This window comes from Protopterus annectens, chromosome 8.part0 (assembly GCF_019279795.1).
Source record: "Protopterus annectens isolate FY-2018-M chromosome 8.part0, PAN1.0, whole genome shotgun sequence".
Taxonomy (NCBI): Eukaryota; Metazoa; Chordata; order Ceratodontiformes; family Protopteridae; genus Protopterus; species Protopterus annectens.
Window position 1 is genome coordinate 1,777,172,080 of NC_056741.1, and position 16,799 is coordinate 1,777,188,878.

Consider the following 16,799-nt stretch of genomic DNA (forward strand, 5'->3'; position numbering starts at 1 on the left):
GGCTACACTAAGTGCAGCTATCATGTACATGGCGCAGCATGCCATGCGCATAATAATGTACTTTTTGGTATTCATTAAAACAAATGTATTAATTTGACAATGATAGACAGCATAAGTAGCTGAATTACATGTTAATTAACTAATCCAACATGGTGGATCATTTCAGGAAGCTATAAAAACAAATGTGTACACTCAGTGTCACCATTTGCCCTGAAATCCAAAACTCTTTGGATTACAGCCATGACTACACTTAAAAAAGATATTAGCAGTTGCTGCTGCCATCATTAGCCTGTATGTGCTGCAGGTTTAAATCAAGGTATGCTACTGCCACACCTCAGCCAAGAAGAAGAAGGGTGTTTAGACCCTGTTTGACTTATCATGGACTTCATGATATAGAAATTGCAGAGCTATACTGGGTGGACAGGGAAACACTAGATGAAATATGCAACCTCTGCCACCCTCACCCTGAGGCCCCAGGGAAATTGTGGAGAAATCATTCCAGTGGAACCAAAGGCATGTGCAGCATTATGTATATTAGCTACAGGTATACTTCGGAGACCCACAAGGGATACATTAGGGGTGTCACAGACCTCAACTTCCAGAAGATTACATCAGTTTCTAAGTGCAATGCTACAACATGCAAGGAAGCATATCTGTTTCCAACACATCAGCAGGAGAGAACAAGAACCCTGCAGGACATTAATGCAACAGCACACTTCCCTGAAGTTTTGGGGCCATATATTGCACACACATAAAAATAAAAGCCCCATCCAGTGAACAGGAAAAAGGGTACATCAACAGAAAAGGACACCACTCTGTAAACTGTTAGATTGCCTACAGTAACCAGGGGATCATCTACAATGTCTTTGCAGGTACCCAAGCAGTTTTCTTGACTCACACATATGACATACTTATGAGCTATTCACAAGGTTTGCTACTGCTGACTTTCTACAAGGGAATCTAGTGATGGATTCAGGTTATGCCCTTGAACCATGGCTGAGGACACTCATGACAAACCCACACAACCCTACCCAAGCAAGGATACAATGATGCCCATGCTCAAACTAGGAATATCATAGAACATGTATTTGCCTTGTTTACATCAAGGTGCCAGTGTCTAGACACCTCAGGAGGTGCCCTGCAGTATAACTTGATTTTGTTCATGCAGACAAATATACAGTCAACAATTACTTGCTGATACCATCTCATACACACTATACTTATTAAAGGAGTATCTAGTGATGGATGCAGGTTATGCCCTTGAACCATGGCTGAGAACATCTATGACAAACCCACACAACCCTAACAAGCAAGGATACAATGATGATGTGCAACAAGAAACAGTTTGCACAGTATCATTCTTAGGAGCCAGCTTCAACAAGGACAACTAGGTCCAGGAGTGCAGTTCTCAGTACCACAGGCAGGACCAGCAGCTTCAGTAGATACTAATGAGGAGTCTGAGGGAAAAAGTACAGTTGAGTACCTACCATAAATGTAGATGTTCGAGTGCATTCACTGTTGCAGTCATTACAATTGGGTTATCCTGCTGGCAGGCTACCCGCAGTCGGCCTGAGTTCCACAGTCTAGGTCCAGCATCGGTTGCTGTCGCCTCTTCCCTGATGTCAGTGTGCCAGGGGTATAACAGATGCAGCCGACGCCATTTTCTTCAGTTTTTCTTGCCTCAGATGTCAGGTGCCCCTAAAATGGTAGGCTCACTAATGTCAATAAGCATGAATCACCAAATAACAACTTTTCCATCATCTACAAGCAAATACACCACATAGGTTGTATAGAATAGAGAAGTACAGATAAGTCCCAGCAGGGAAAAGGGGGATGGTGGGAGGGTAACCTGGACTGCAACAGTGAATACACTTGAACATCTACATTCATGGTAGGTACACAACTGTACTATGTTCATCGTGTTTCACTGTTTCAGTCATTACAATTGGGTTGAATCCCAAAGCTATGGTTGGGAGGCGGGTGCTAAATAGAATTAGGAGAGGCTATCAGGCCCTGCAGGACTGCAATGGCAAAGCCTGCCCTGGATTTAGAGTAGAGCGGTAAGTGATAGTGTTTTGTAAAAGTATGCACTGAACTCCAAGTAGCAGCCTCTAAGATGTCTTTGGTTGGTACTCCTCTGAGGAAGGCTGCTGAAGTGGCTGCTGCTCTGGTGGAATGTGGCCTAATGCCCTTAGGCTCTGCTTTGCCATGCTGTGAGTAGCAGAAATGAATGCAGTGGCCTATCCACTTTGAAATAGTCTGCTTTGAGATAGGTTTTCCTTGTGATCCTGCAGCATATGCTACTAGAAGTTGCTCAGTCTTTCTGAAAGCTTTGGTTCTGTCCAAGTAGAAGTGTAGCTGTCTGTAAATGTCCAAAGAATGCAGAAGTCTTTCACCCTTATTCTGTGGGTTTGAGTAAAAGGTAGGCAGGTGAATTGTTTGGTTAAGGGCCACACTGGTTACTACCTTAGGCATAAATGTAGGGTTTGTCCTCAGAGAAACCCTGTCAGGATGGAAAATGATAAAAGGTTCCACAGCCATGAGTGCCTGTAACTCTGAGACTCGTCTAGAGGAGGTTATTGCTAGGAGCAGAGCTGTTTTCCAGGATAAGAATTTTATATCAGCTGCAGTGGCTGGCTCATACGAAGGCAGTGTAAGTTTTTCCAAGACATAGTTGATGTCCCATGCAGGTATTGGCACTTTCCTTGGAGGTCTCATGTTTTTGGCCTCTCTGAGGTACTGCCTTACTAATGGATGAGAAAAAATAGGTGGTTCTGTATTGTAATGAGCTGAAATGGCAGGGACATGAATTTTAATTGATGAAAAGGAAAGGACTTTATCCAGCATCTCAGTTAAGTATTGCAAAATCTGAGGAATATTTGGAACAACCGTGTCAATACTTTGTGCCTGGTTCCAAGCACAGAATCTCTTCCATTTTTCTGCATAAGATTTCCTGGTGCTAGGCCTCCTGGCCTCTAAAATAACATCAATGACTGCTTTAGAAAGAGGTGCGTCTTGAATGGCTACATTATCCACCATGCTGCCAGGTTTAAGGTCCTGAGTTGGCTGTGCAGTATCTGACTGTCTTGTTGGGTTAATAAGTGAGGAATTTGAGGTAATGTCCAAGCTGGGCATTGAGACAAGCTCTTTAGGACTGAGTACCAGTGCTGGCATGGCCAGTCTGGGGCAATCAGTATCATTTTTGGCTTCTCTTGTCTGACCTTGAGGAGTACCTTGGGGAGGAGAGGCAGAGGAGGAAAGGCATATACTGTTAGGTTTTTCCTGCTGAAAGATAGAGCATCCACTTTCCATGCTTGCTTGTGATAAGTCCTTGTGCAGAATCTTTGTAGTTCGCAATTGTGAGGGGAGGCAAATAGGTCTATGACCGGGCATCCCCAGGTCCTTGTTATCATGCTGAAAACTTGTGGATCCAATTTCCACTCATGGGGATCCATTAGGTTTCTGATTAGTTCATCTGCCAGAGTATTTATCCTTCCTGGCAGGAACTGTGCTTGCAGATGTACATGGTAAGTCAATGCTGTGTCCCACAAGTTCATGGCTAGTCTGCAGAGGGGGTAGGAATGTGTGCCCCTTGCTTGTTTATGTACCACATGACTGTGGTATTGTCTGTCTTTATCAGTAGTTGTCCTGGATGAAGTAGATCCTTGAAGGCTGTCAGGGCATTTTGAACTGCTAGCATCTCTTTTTGACTGATATGTAGATGCATTTGACTTGCGGACCATGTGCCCTGAATACATCTTCCTGCCATATGGGCCCCCCAGGCATAATCTGATGCATCTGTTGTCAATGTCTGCCTGGCTGTGGGTAAGGTGAATGTCTGTCCCGTGTTGTGGTGACAGGCTTTTGCCCACCATTGAAACTCCTGTTGCAGGCAGGGAATGAGGGTAATTATTGTTTCCAGGCAGTGGCAATGTTGAGTCCAAACACTTTTTAGATACCACTGAAGTTTCCTCATATGCAGTCTTGCATATGGAATTAGCAGAATGCAGGATGCCATGAAGCCCAAAGCCTTTGTTACCAACATTTTGAAATAAGTAGTCAGTTGTTTGTGTTTGTCTGGCGTAAGATAAGCCATCTGGACAGTTGTATTTAAGCTTGCACCCAGGAATATTATCTCTTGAGAGAGTACGAGTTTTGATTTCTTTTCGTTTATTGTGTACCCTAGGCCTGTTAGTAATGTTTTTACAAATGCCAGATGCTGCAGTAGAGTATCCTTGTTCTCTGCTTGAATAAGGCAGTTGTCCAAGTAAGGATATATTTGAATTCCTCTTTGTCTGCAAAAAGCAATTACTGGTGCCAGGCATTTTGTGAAGACCTTGGGCACAGTAGATAAGCCAAAGGGCAGCGCAGAGAATTGGTAATGCATTGAGCCAGCTATAAATCTGAGGTATCTTCTGCATGATTGTCTGATTGGAACATGCAGGTATGCCTCTTTTAGGTCTAAAGTCACAAGCCAAGCCTTCTTGCCCAGCATGGGCAGAAGCTGCTGCAGAGTTAACATTTTGAATTTTGGAATATCCAGGAATGTGTTCAGGATAGACAGGTCCAGTATTGGTCTCCAGGTTTTTTCCTTTCTGGGCACCAAGAATAGCCTTGAGTAAAATCCTAGTCCCCGCTCTTGCTGTGGTACTTGCTGAATGGCTCTCATGTCCATGAGGGATGTAACTTGTTTTTGTGCCTCTGCCCACTGATTGTGTGGCAGGTCTGGCATACCGTTTGGCCTTGGCAGGGTGTGAAAATGGAACTTGTAGCCCTGGGATACGATATTTAAGACCCATTTGTCCTGGGTGATCATGTGCCAATTGTGTACAAAAAGTGGTAGTTTTCCCCCCAAAGGAGCTGCCAGAAGATAAGTGCTTGGTGCTGGCAGGGGAAAGTCATTGAGACTGTTTTCTGTATGGCTGTGATTTTTCTTCTCCGCTTTTGGAGGTAGAAGCACCCCATTGTTTAGGCCTGTATGAGCCTTGGGGCTGTGATCTGCCTCTGGGGCATCTGTATCTGCCTCTTTGTGGCCTGTCTAACACTGGAAAGAACCAATTCTTTGCAGGTCAGTTCCTGCTAAATTTGGGAGGCTGTACCTGTAAGAAATCCTTGACTGTTTGCATAGATTTAGCTTTGTCCTCCATTTTCTTCAACACCTCTTCTGCTTTAACACTAAACAAGGTATCAAGTTGTAATGGAGCATCTAATAATTTTGCTTTAACATGATCGGGCAGATTCTGTTCTTCTAACTAAGCATGTCTGCTAATGACAGAACCTGTAACAGCACCCCTACAAGAAGCCTCTAGAGAATACAAACCACATTGCAAATGCTTTCCTACTTGTTCAGCTGCATGCAATAAATCCTGCATTTCCTTGTTATCTGCACATTCTGAATTTGTCAACATTTTCTGTTTAAGCAGTGACATTAGATATTGTTGATATTTAAGCATATGAAATTGACAATTTAAAGCTCTTACAGCCAAGGTAGCAGAAGTATAAATCTTTTTCCCCCATCTGTCCAGGGCCCCTGAATCCCTATCAGAGGGTATAGTTTTTTTTTGCAGTGGAAGCCTTGTCCCCTCTGGGACCCTGAGAGATAGTTTCTGAGTCTGCAGCAGGGTTTTTATAAAGGAATTTATGTGAATCAGGAACCCTGTAATATCTGTCTGGTTTAACAGGAGCTGGTGGCAAAGAGTCAGGAGACAGTCTGGACTCTGAAAATACATCATCTACAATGTCTAAAACAGGATGAATAGCAAGGGGCCTGCGCTGAAGTAATAAAAGGAAGTCTCTGAGCCTTTTCTTGGATTCTGAGTAATCTTGGCTCTCCCAGTGGAAATGCTCCCTCATAGTATGCAGGGTTTCCCCAAAAGAATAATCCTCAGGATGAGAGGCTGAAGGAATAGATTCTTCAGCATCAGAATCCTCATAGGGAGGAAGAGAATATTCCTGTTCAGAAGAGGAATCAGAGGAAATGGAAACCTGATCTGAAGATGCATATTCTATCTCTTGCCTAGGCCTCTTGTCAGGAGGGGGATGGGAACCCCTGATCAAAGTAATTAGGTCTTCGGCCATTTTAAGCATCTGTTTTTTAGGCATGGAGGCCTGTCCAGAAGAATGCTGTACTTGTTTCTTTGTCTTTAAAGTTGCTTTAGTCTTTGCCTTTGAAGCTGAAGTTGGTTTTACATATAACTGTGTAGGCCTGAAAACACCCTCAGAAGCCGATGCCTGCTCAGCGGCTCTGGACCCATCTGAGGGAATAGTTCCCGAGTGTCCAATACCTTGAGTTTCCAGTGGCCTAGTCGGCCCCATGTGGGAGTCGGAAGCGGCCTGTGGCTCTGAGGTAGCGGGCATCAGGGGCTGCAAAAGCGCCTCACTGAGAACCGGTGAACCGGCGACAGGCCTAGCAGAAGCCTCGTCGTCGGTTTGGGACCTCGGGTGCCTGTCCTTTTCTTTGCACTTTTTATAAACTCCGGTAGTCGGTTGCTCCGATGGCATTATATAGTTAAATCTTCTGCCAAAATAATGAAATGCAAAGTCGTACCGATGCTTAATAGTGCGTTGGTTAAATCTAGCACAAAACCGGCAACTAGCAATGTCGTGGTCAAGGCCTAGGCAAGGAATACAGTAAGAATGAAAATCCTTATGAGGTATTTGCTTCCCACAAGAAATACAATTATTAACTTTTTTCTGACATCGGTCTGGAGCAAGAAAAAAGTTTCCCCAATGGGGTACTTAGCTTTAATGAAGACTTCGGATCTGAAATTCTAATTTGAAAATCTCAGGAGTTGGCCGACCGGCACTTGCAAGCTGCTTTTGCTTCGGGCACCGCGCGGCAAGAAAGACTGAATAAAATGGTGTTGGCTGCATCTTTTATACCCCTGGTGCACTGACGTCAGGGAAGAGGCAACAGCAACCGACGTTGGACGTAGACTTTGTAACTCAGGCTGACTGCGGGTAGCCTGCCAGAAGGATAACCCAATTGTAATGACTGCAACAGTGAAACATGATGAACATTTACCAGCCGCAAATGCAGCTGACAGATGTAGGTGTGCACAATATGCCATGACTCTGACTAAGAGGCAAAGGGCATGCACACACTCTTTGAATACCTAAAAGAAAGAATAACAGCCTTAACACATACAAATATTTAAAATTATGCCTGACAAACTTCCCACCCTTTCCTTAACCATGTAATAGTTGTATTCTGCTAGCATTAGACACAAAAAACTCTCCAAGGAGACATCTTGCATCTGTATTTTTACCAATGTAAATCTAGAACCTGTACAAAAGAAAGAATGCAGTTATATAAATGATTATTGTGTTAGGCAGATTCTCATAGAACCCTAAGGTGATACACATCCCAGGTGTACAGTAATGTGAGTAACACCGTAAGGTTGATGTTTGCAATCCACAGCTATGGATTTCCCCCATTAATGTACATCAAGCACTTCAGTTGGTCACTGCACATAAACCAGTGAGCGGGCTAAGGGCAGCATCATTTGCACAAGTACATCAGTAAACAAGACTTAAACATCTACTTTGACTGCATGAGTAACAACAGTAACACAAATACAGTGAGGATCAAGAATTACAGAAGCAATCATGCACAACTGATTATGAACTATGATTAAAATTATTTATTCTGCAATACATTTACATTAAAGGAAGGTTCTGAGTAAGCAAGCATTAGCCATTTACTCCATGCATCAGACATATATGCAACTTGAAGTCACAAAGAAATATAAAAATGGTAGGGTTCAATCATCAGAACTCGCACAGGGTTGGGGGACAGGAAGGCAACCCTGACACCAAAGAAGTGAGTGTGTTCAAATAAAACAAAAAGGCATTCCTTAATTCCCAATTTGCACGGCCAGTAGCAAGATATGTTCAGCAGTCAACAGAACCCCTTAAATAAGTAGGGTGTATATGAGATGGTATCGGCAAGTATTTGTTGACTGTATGTTTGTCTGCATGAACAAAATCAGCAACAGTGGCACCAAGATAGATTAATTCTTCCCAATATTATGTAGCTTGACATAACACATAGCTGTTCAAAACCTACGTTGGCTGACTATAAGCACAGTGTGTCCTAATGCTGTTATGCGTAAATGACATCCACAAGTGTTAGAAAGTGTACAATTACAGTGGGAGAAACCTTCCACAACGCTTTTATCTCATACAAATTACAGCACAATCAGATGATGCAATGATTTGACATGCTTGCAGTCTCTCAGCTTTGTTAAAACTTTCACTGTGGAGGATGATTCATACACGTTTGTAGTCGATGGAATTGCATGTAATGCTGTTTAATTCCAGCCACAGGCAACATACTGTGAATGTACTGACATTACATAAACAACAATGCATGAAGTTATTGTTCTCAGTTTTACTTTAGAGAAAGAAATATCAAGTCATTTTGTAATACACTGCCAGTGAAACAGTTGTTCCATGAATATCACAATGTCAGTGCTCCTGTATCACATGCATTCAGTACTGACTTGTATACCATATTTACACAGATACAGAGTGGTTCAAATCTGGGACAGTGTTGTTCTTCAAAGCAACAGGAACAGCTTCTTTGGCTGAGAAACACTTGATATTGCAATGTTCACAGTTGTGTGAATATTAACAGTTACCTCCTTATCATCATTCTGACAAAATCATATTGTACATATTATCCTTAAATGTATTTTATTACTTCACACATTAATTTCATTGATTTTTGACAAGATCCATTGCTGTGTCATGTGGCAGATGCAGCCAATACACAGTAGTGTGTGTAGTATGACAGGTAGGGAGTTGAGTCTGGTAATATCTGTCTGTCAGATACCTGTCTCAGACAGGAATGACTTAGGCAAAGAGATCATTTATGCACAGTCAGAAGGCAATGGTTTTAAGGCATCACCTTTCATGGTAGGGGATCTATACCCATTAAAACATAGAAGTACTGTAAGCCCTTCAAGTGTTTGTCCTGACGCACAAGGTGTGCCTATTTCTGTGGCATCACAGGTTGATATGCATCTTTCTGATATCTGTTCTGGCATGTGTCTGAGTCTGAAAAGATGCAAATGTTGTGTATGTCATTGATTGTTTACAGGAATTACTTAATTTCTAATTAGGAATGCACTGTATAACATGTCTTCCTCCAAATGTTTATGTATTACTGTAATTTTTTTTCTTCACACTGTGTAGCTTTATTGGAGAGGAGGACTCACATAACACATCTTCCTGTACTTCCTGTATGATTGATGCCAGATCATCATAAAGTGTGGTTGGGCCTGTGCTTGGCACCTTTTTGTGTGTCTGTGTTGTCTATATGCTGTTACGGCAGTGTTCATTGTAATGTCTTGTGAGCATGCCCTATATAATCCTGTATTAGATGCGCTTCATTTACGAATGGAGAGTCTGAACTACTGCAGTGTCATCAGATTTGTGTTGCCACTTGTCAGTTGTGCATTTTGATTGCTATTATATTACTGTTTATGATGCACTTGTACATAAACAACATGTTTGTCTAAGATGTGTCAATTTAATATACATCCTATCTAAGGTTGTCCATTTGCAGTAAATGTTAAAATGTTCTACTGTGCATGTCACAGCTGCTGTATATGTTATGCTTATAGGATGAAGTAAAGGATACAGCATTCCAGTCAGTCATCACACATACATTCCCTGTATATACATGTCATATTCAATAACTGCACTCTATGCGAATGGCCCCTAATATAGCCACTCTCCTCGCTAACTATTATCTCAGCTCAGGATGTTATGTACATGGGGAAATAACTGGAAACAGGATTATTTATTATTATCATACATATGGACATATTTCTGTTGAAAATGTTTCTTTATGACATCATCACATCTGAATGCATTAACTGAGTACAATGTTTCCATTTACCCTCCCTTCATACTTATCTCTGCACTATTAACATTGTAGTCTGTGTAAATTATACCATTTTCTCATCCCCTACATCTACATAATTGGAAGTCACTTGCCCTTACTCCATATAAGCTGTCCGTGTGTGTTCGAATAATACGTTTGGCTACAGCCAAGGGGTTTTGTTTACATTATGTGCATATGATCCCAGCACCATTTCATGGCCACCAACACTGCTATTGACCATAAAATGGTGAGTGGAAATGTGTAAGTGAGATGAACAGCATGCATATTCAATGACTGCTTCTGCTCATTGAACTAACACGCTCTAATCATGTAGGCTACAAAAGCAATGAAATACAGTAGAAAGGAGGATGGGGCATGAAGAAAAGGAATGAGAAGGAGGGACTGGGTGTTTTTATAGATTCATAGGTATGTAGTAGGCTAATGGCCCTGGAGCCTTTACAAGCCTAGCCCATAGGACTACCCTGACATCATGCCACCCGATATTATTTCCCAATGCCTCTGTCAAGCAGAACCACTGGAGTGGTCACCGAGGTGAATTTTCTATTTCACATCCACTCATCAAGATTTCTCTTGAAGAGGGCCAGTAAGGTGCTCTGTTTGACATGTATGGGAAGTCTGTTCCATAGCATGAGCAGTCTCTGGTTTATGAACCTGTCCCTCCAGCATGTTTTGTTGATTGTGGTAATGAGGTTGAGGTCTCTGGAGCATGTGGTACGGAGGGGTAGGGATTTCTTTTAATGCAGAATTTCTAACATAGCTGGATCAGACATGGCTTTGTAAATCAAGCAGAGATCACCTCTAAGTAGGGGATATGAGACTGAGAATAGTTGGAGTTTGTGTCTGTCCATATAGGACAACTGTTTAAAGTCTAGGACCATCTTTGTGAGGTACTTTTGCAGCTTCTCCAGTTGTTGCAGCTGTCTAGTGAGGTACATGCCAAATAGGGCATTGTACTTGATGATTGGCCTAATGAGGGAAAAGTAGAGGGAGACAATGACCTCTTTCTTCCTGGATGCAAAACCCTTAGTAATGAAATGTGGCACATAGAAGGACTTTCTGACCACAGTGGCAATGTGGTGGTCAAAAGAGAGGTTGCTGTCAACCTGTGTTCCTAGATCTCTTATAATGCCTTCTCTGTTCAGTGGATTACCATTGATGTGGTAATTCATTACAACTGAGTTTTTCTCAAAGGGGATAATGACACATTTTTTGGCATTGAGCTTAAGGCCATGGTTCTGACACCAGTCGTTAGTCTCAGTGAGGCCTTTCTGGAGGATGTCAGCATCACTAGGGGAGTTAATAATAACTCCCAACTTGCAATCGTCTGCAAACTTTGTCAGCCAGACTCCCTTCATGTTGGCCTGGACTTCAAAGAAGTAGATACCAAACAGGAGAGGACCCAGGACCGAACCCTGTAGGACTCCACTCATGACTGGTCAGCAGTCTGACTTGGAGTCAGGTACTTTCACACTGTGGGTTCTATCTGTGAGCCAGTTTGCAATCCACCTAGTGATATAGGGGTTGATGCCTAGCATAGTGAGTCTTTCTATGATTCTTGAGTGGAGAATGGTATCAAAGGCCTTAGCCAGATCAAGGTAGGCTGTATGAACCACCTTGCCCTCATCCACAGCTCTGGTGACTGACTCAAACAAGTCAACCAGGTTGAGCAGGCATGATCTACCCTTCACAAAACCAAACTGTGTGGGATCCAGAGTTTGGAGATTCCCATTATCCTTGTTTGTTAAGTCCATGATGATGCGTTCCATAGCTTTGCATATCAGACTCATCAGGCTAATGGGGTGATAGTTCCCAGGGTCTGTAGTCGCTCCTTCTTTGTGGAGAGGGATGACTGTAGCAGTAGGGACAAAGCCTGAGGTGAGGCTGTGATTGAACAGGGCACACAGGTGTGGTGCTAGTTCACTCTGTAGTTCATGTAGAACAAAGCCAGGGATATTGTCAGGTCCCATAGAAGCTGTATATTTGGCCTTGGACAGTGCTGTTTTAACCTGTGCAGCAGTAATACTAGGTGCCTGGCAATCTACTAGTATTGTGATTGGTCCTTTGGGGACCTTTCATGTTTCTGAGTTTTTTGGTTTATTTCATACTTCTGTGATATGAGTTATACTGATATCAATAAAGTCACTGATATAAGAATAAATCCAACTTTACTCAGCCAAAAAAAAAAAACCCATAAACGCTGTCTTTATACAGTACGTTTTCGTTAAAACCTTCATCAGATGTGGACTGCATGTAACACAAATCCTTTTATACCTTTAGTTCCCATCATTTCAATTAACTAAGGTACAATTAAAGTTTAAAGGTACAGTGAAAACTGAATATTCAAGCCTACTTATCTAAATAACATACTGGTACAACACATTCACCTAAAACATATTAACAGTTGTTAAAACATGTTAAAAATCATATGCAGTTTCTTAAAACTTCAAAAATAATTTCTAAATAGCTTAAATAGAATAAATAAATAAATAAATCCATTCCTATTAAAACTGCATATAAAATGCATGGATTGACACTAAAAACTTGCATTTGCATTTCCTCTAGTGAACCTTTTAAGTACTACATGTGTGCTTTCTCTAAAAAAGTTTTTTTGTGTGTAAGACAACAGTAACAGCATTCTGTGTTAGAACCCAGATCCATGAAACATAAAAATATATATAACACCATGTTGTTTAAAACTTATAAATAAGTTTGCATAAAAATTAATTATATAAAAAGGTACAAGAGAATTATAAAGATATTTAAAGAACAGGTTCAACCATGTACTTGTAACAAAATGTTAACACAAATTAATCATAAGTTAGCGGATCTAATTTTTAATAAGGAAACTATGGATATATTTTCATTCAGTCCTGGAGGCATATTGGCCTGTAACGTGACCTGCCACCATAGTTCCCTATATTCGATCCTTTCTTCACATGGACCACCTTGTATATCTTTCGTTACCCTTTCTTGTACAAAAAAATAAGTAGTAGGCTTTTTCACAAACCTGTTTGCGTTTAAACAGAGCATTAGTTTCCTTTCCTGTTTGTACATCATAGCAATGCTCATAGATACAACTCTTTAACTTTGTTTCCGTCTTTCCAACATAGAATGACTGGCATTCCTGACACACTGCTAGATATATTAAACCACTAGTGTCACAATTGTGGTATTCTTTTCCATATAACCAAACATTCCTACTCTCTAGAAACATTTTTTCTTGGTTTACTATATAACTGTACTGTGTACAATGCCCAGATCTATATGTACCTACCTTCTTTCTGTTTAATTGTTCTGGCTCACATTCTTTTTCCAAAAAATTCTTTAAGTTATATGAATTTTTGTACACAATCTTTAACTTATTCTTAGGAATTTTGTCCAGGTCTGTAAATCTAATAAATCTATCCCATTCTTGTTCAATAACTTTCATAATCATACTAGCACTCCCATCGTATTCTAAAACCAGTGCTTTTTCAAATGGCCCACATTTACAGTCTGCAGCTGCAGCGCTACAGCGGTCGCATTGTTGCCTCACAGCAAGAGGTTCTCCTGTTAGATTCTCGGCTGGAGTGCCTTCTGTGTGGAGTCTGCATGTCCTCCCCACAGTTGACTGGTCTCCGAAAGACATGCTTGAATGGGTGTGCCTTTGCTGAAGGTTGGGTGTCAGGCTAGCAACTCAGCACCATAAAAAAATCTACTGCCAATCATTAGCGGACTGGAGTTCTGCTGTGGCGACCCCTAACTGGGAAAAGACAAACAACAACAGGACATACTGTTTCTTCATCTAAATCCAAAATCGGTTTGAATCTGCCTAGCCTTCCTTCTCACACTTCTTTTTTAGCTTGTTCAATCATCTCTTCTGGATATTTTCCACCGGCCCGGGGGCTTTGAAGGATTCCACCTCGGTTTTGAGGAGTGTGAACTTTGCTTTAGAGAAGTTTTTCACTGTGGTTTTCTGGGCAGGGGGTGGTGTCGGGATGTGAATATCCAGTGAGATTAGTTTATGGTCTGATCTTACCAGTGAGGGATACACTTCTGATCTGGAGCATAGAGTCCCCATGTTGGTGATGATCAGGTCCAGTATGTTTTTCCCTCTTGTGGGAGTGGTATCAAGCTGTTCCATAGCATTTCAGTTTATAAATTCTAGGAACCTTTGGGCTAGGGTGTTGGATCTAGAGTAATGCTCCCAGTCTATGTTTGGGTAGTTGAAGTCGCCCAATATAATGGTGTTTGGAGAGACCTTCATATTTTCCAGTGTTCTCAGGAAGGCCGAGTGGGGTTCCTGGGTTAGGGAGGGTGGTCTGTAGCAGGCTATAAACTGGAAGGCAGTTTTACCCACTGTTAGTTGCACATGGATAGTCTCTGATGCTTCATGCTGTGCCACCAACCTGGAGGTGTGGGTATCTTTGACGAATATTGATACTCCCCCTCCTTTTGTGGGTCGGTCCAAGTTTTGGGGCCGAAAAGCATGGTATGAGGTATAACCTGGTAGTGCTGGGGTGCTCTCGGGAGCCTTGAACCAGGTTTCTGTTACTGCACAGATATCGATGTTCTCCATGCTAAGGAGAGTTTCGAGTGCGCGCATCTTGAGGTTTAGACTTCTGGCATTGAGTAGCATTACTCTTAGTTTCTTATCCCTTGTGATACCTATGGAGGTGGGTTTGTCTTTTGAGCCTTGCCTAAAAAAGGCACTATGGGGGTAGCAAGAGCCTTTGCCAATATCCGAAAGCCCAGAGACAAAAAATGTTGCAGATAGCCCATAATCTAAACACACCACTTCCAGTGGTGGTCTCCTTGCACCACCAAACACACACCATGCTGGGAATTATTGCTTGATTATAATTATTTATCAGATGTTGCTAACTTAGCTGAGAGCTATGCTCACTATGTGTGATGAAAGGATGGTAAAAGTAGTTTATAGTCGAATACCTTTTCATGCTATGCATGGCAGCAAAGTTCTAAAAATGTTTCTGTATGTCAGTGTGATCAGGAAGCAAATCAGCCTTTGTAACACCAAATGTCCTAAATGAAACCTCAGTGTGCAGGCTGAGAGTGCTGTTACCTTCTTTCATAGAATCATAGGATCATAGAAGGTTACCAGTTCAACCCTTGCTCTTTAGCACAGTTATAAATAATTGTCACAGTGCTCTCTCTCTTAACTAAATGTCAGCCATGATATATTCTAATAGCTAATGTATATATGTATATATATATATATATATATATATGTGTGTATGTGTGTGTGTGTGTGTGTAGATGTGTATTTATGTGTGTGTGTGTGTGTGTGTGTGTGTGTGTGTGTGTGTGTGTGTGTGTGTATCTATAGCTCTATATCTGCATAGTTTATTCTATATATATATATATATATATATATATATATATATATATATATATATATATATATATATATATATATATATATATAGCTATATGTGTGTGCATGTGTGTGTGCGTATATAGATAATAGAAATATGAAATAATAATCTCTGATTAAGTTGAAGTATGCTAAAATAATGAAAGCTCTTTTTCCTTTCTCTTCCAAGGTCCAAGAATATGTCTTGGTGAGAACTTTGCTCGTATGGAAGTGTTTTTGATTTTCACAGCCTTAGTGAAGCAATTTGAAATCGTATGGCCTGATTTTTCCGTAGCACCAGACCTCACATCTGTCTTTGGGATAACACAGAGCCCATTGCCTTTTAAAGTCAGCCTAAAAGAAAGAAAATGAAGAAATGGGATAAAGAAAACAAACTGAAGACTTTTAACATCATACGCATCCTTTCCCATAGCACTTTTTCACCTGTACTAAATCTGCATTTGTTCTAACATCGTGAACAGTCTAAAGTATTAATAGATGGATGCAGCACACTTTGTCATATATTGCATTTTCATAGACATTTCTCAAACAGAATTAGCACTTTGTAAGACTAGCTGCCTCTCTGGCAAATTGTTTGTCCTTTATTACTTTACATGAATAGCAGTACAATAACATGTTTTTACAATAAACAGTCAAAAATTCTGACTATAATAAAGAACTTAGTAAAGGTTTCTAAAATGTCTATGCGTTTCATTGTGTTAATAAGTATATTGAATGTGTCTGCATTGGCTTGTCTGTTTTTTAAGCTGTGACTTTCTAAAACCAAATAATTCCCAAGTTAAACAAGGAACTCAGAGTTTGATACAGTATGGCACAAACATCCTAGGTCACATGAATGGATTCATTCAAACTAAGAAAGTACTAATTTCTGAAACATTTTATTTTTTTTTTTGAAAAACGGATCCCATTCCTTTTTGCATCCCTTTTTATTTTGCTTTAACAGCATTTTACATACAAGATTTAAGCAAGATCTTTCTTATATCTGAACAGTAGAGCAAGTTTCCCACTTTGTAACCCATGTCAGATATTTTCCAAGACAGCAGTTAAATTATTATTATTATTATTATTATTATTATTATTATTATTATCATTATTATTATTATTATTTGATACATCCTTTAATGGCTTTTTTAATGAACTTTCTGATCATTATCACCAACCAGGGGTGGCCAAACATATCACTAGAACAGTGCAGTAAAAATACTTATTTGTTGCAATCCAGGAATCATAATGAATGGTAGTGGGAAGAAATGTGTGCATAAGTATTAGAAATGATGTTACTGCTAGGATGGCAACAGGGGTAAGAACTATGTCCATGGCTGTGGGAGTGACAGCACCTCTGTCAGTTCTCACCTCCTTGATGGGGATACCTGGTATGGGAGATGAATGGAATCAAGATCAGTACGGGGGAGGGTTGACTTGACTCAAATTCAGTATGGGGGATAAATAGGCTCAAGGCCAGTATGGGAGGGATGATGGACTGAAGTATAGTATGGGGAATAAATGCCCTCA

At 40.9% G+C, this 16,799-nt stretch overlaps 1 protein-coding gene across 1 annotated transcript in view; it reads left to right on the forward strand.

Annotated features, from left to right (window-relative positions):
- Positions 1–15,965, forward strand: part of LOC122809633 (vitamin D 25-hydroxylase-like) — a 734,566-nt gene extending 718,601 nt beyond the window's left edge. Inside the window, exon 9 of the mRNA XM_044081269.1 lies at positions 15,457–15,965. Within this exon, the coding sequence (XP_043937204.1) occupies positions 15,457–15,638 (182 nt within the window). The 3' untranslated portion in view covers positions 15,639–15,965. The remainder of the gene's footprint in view (positions 1–15,456) is intronic.
- Positions 15,966–16,799: the final 834 nt, after the last annotated feature.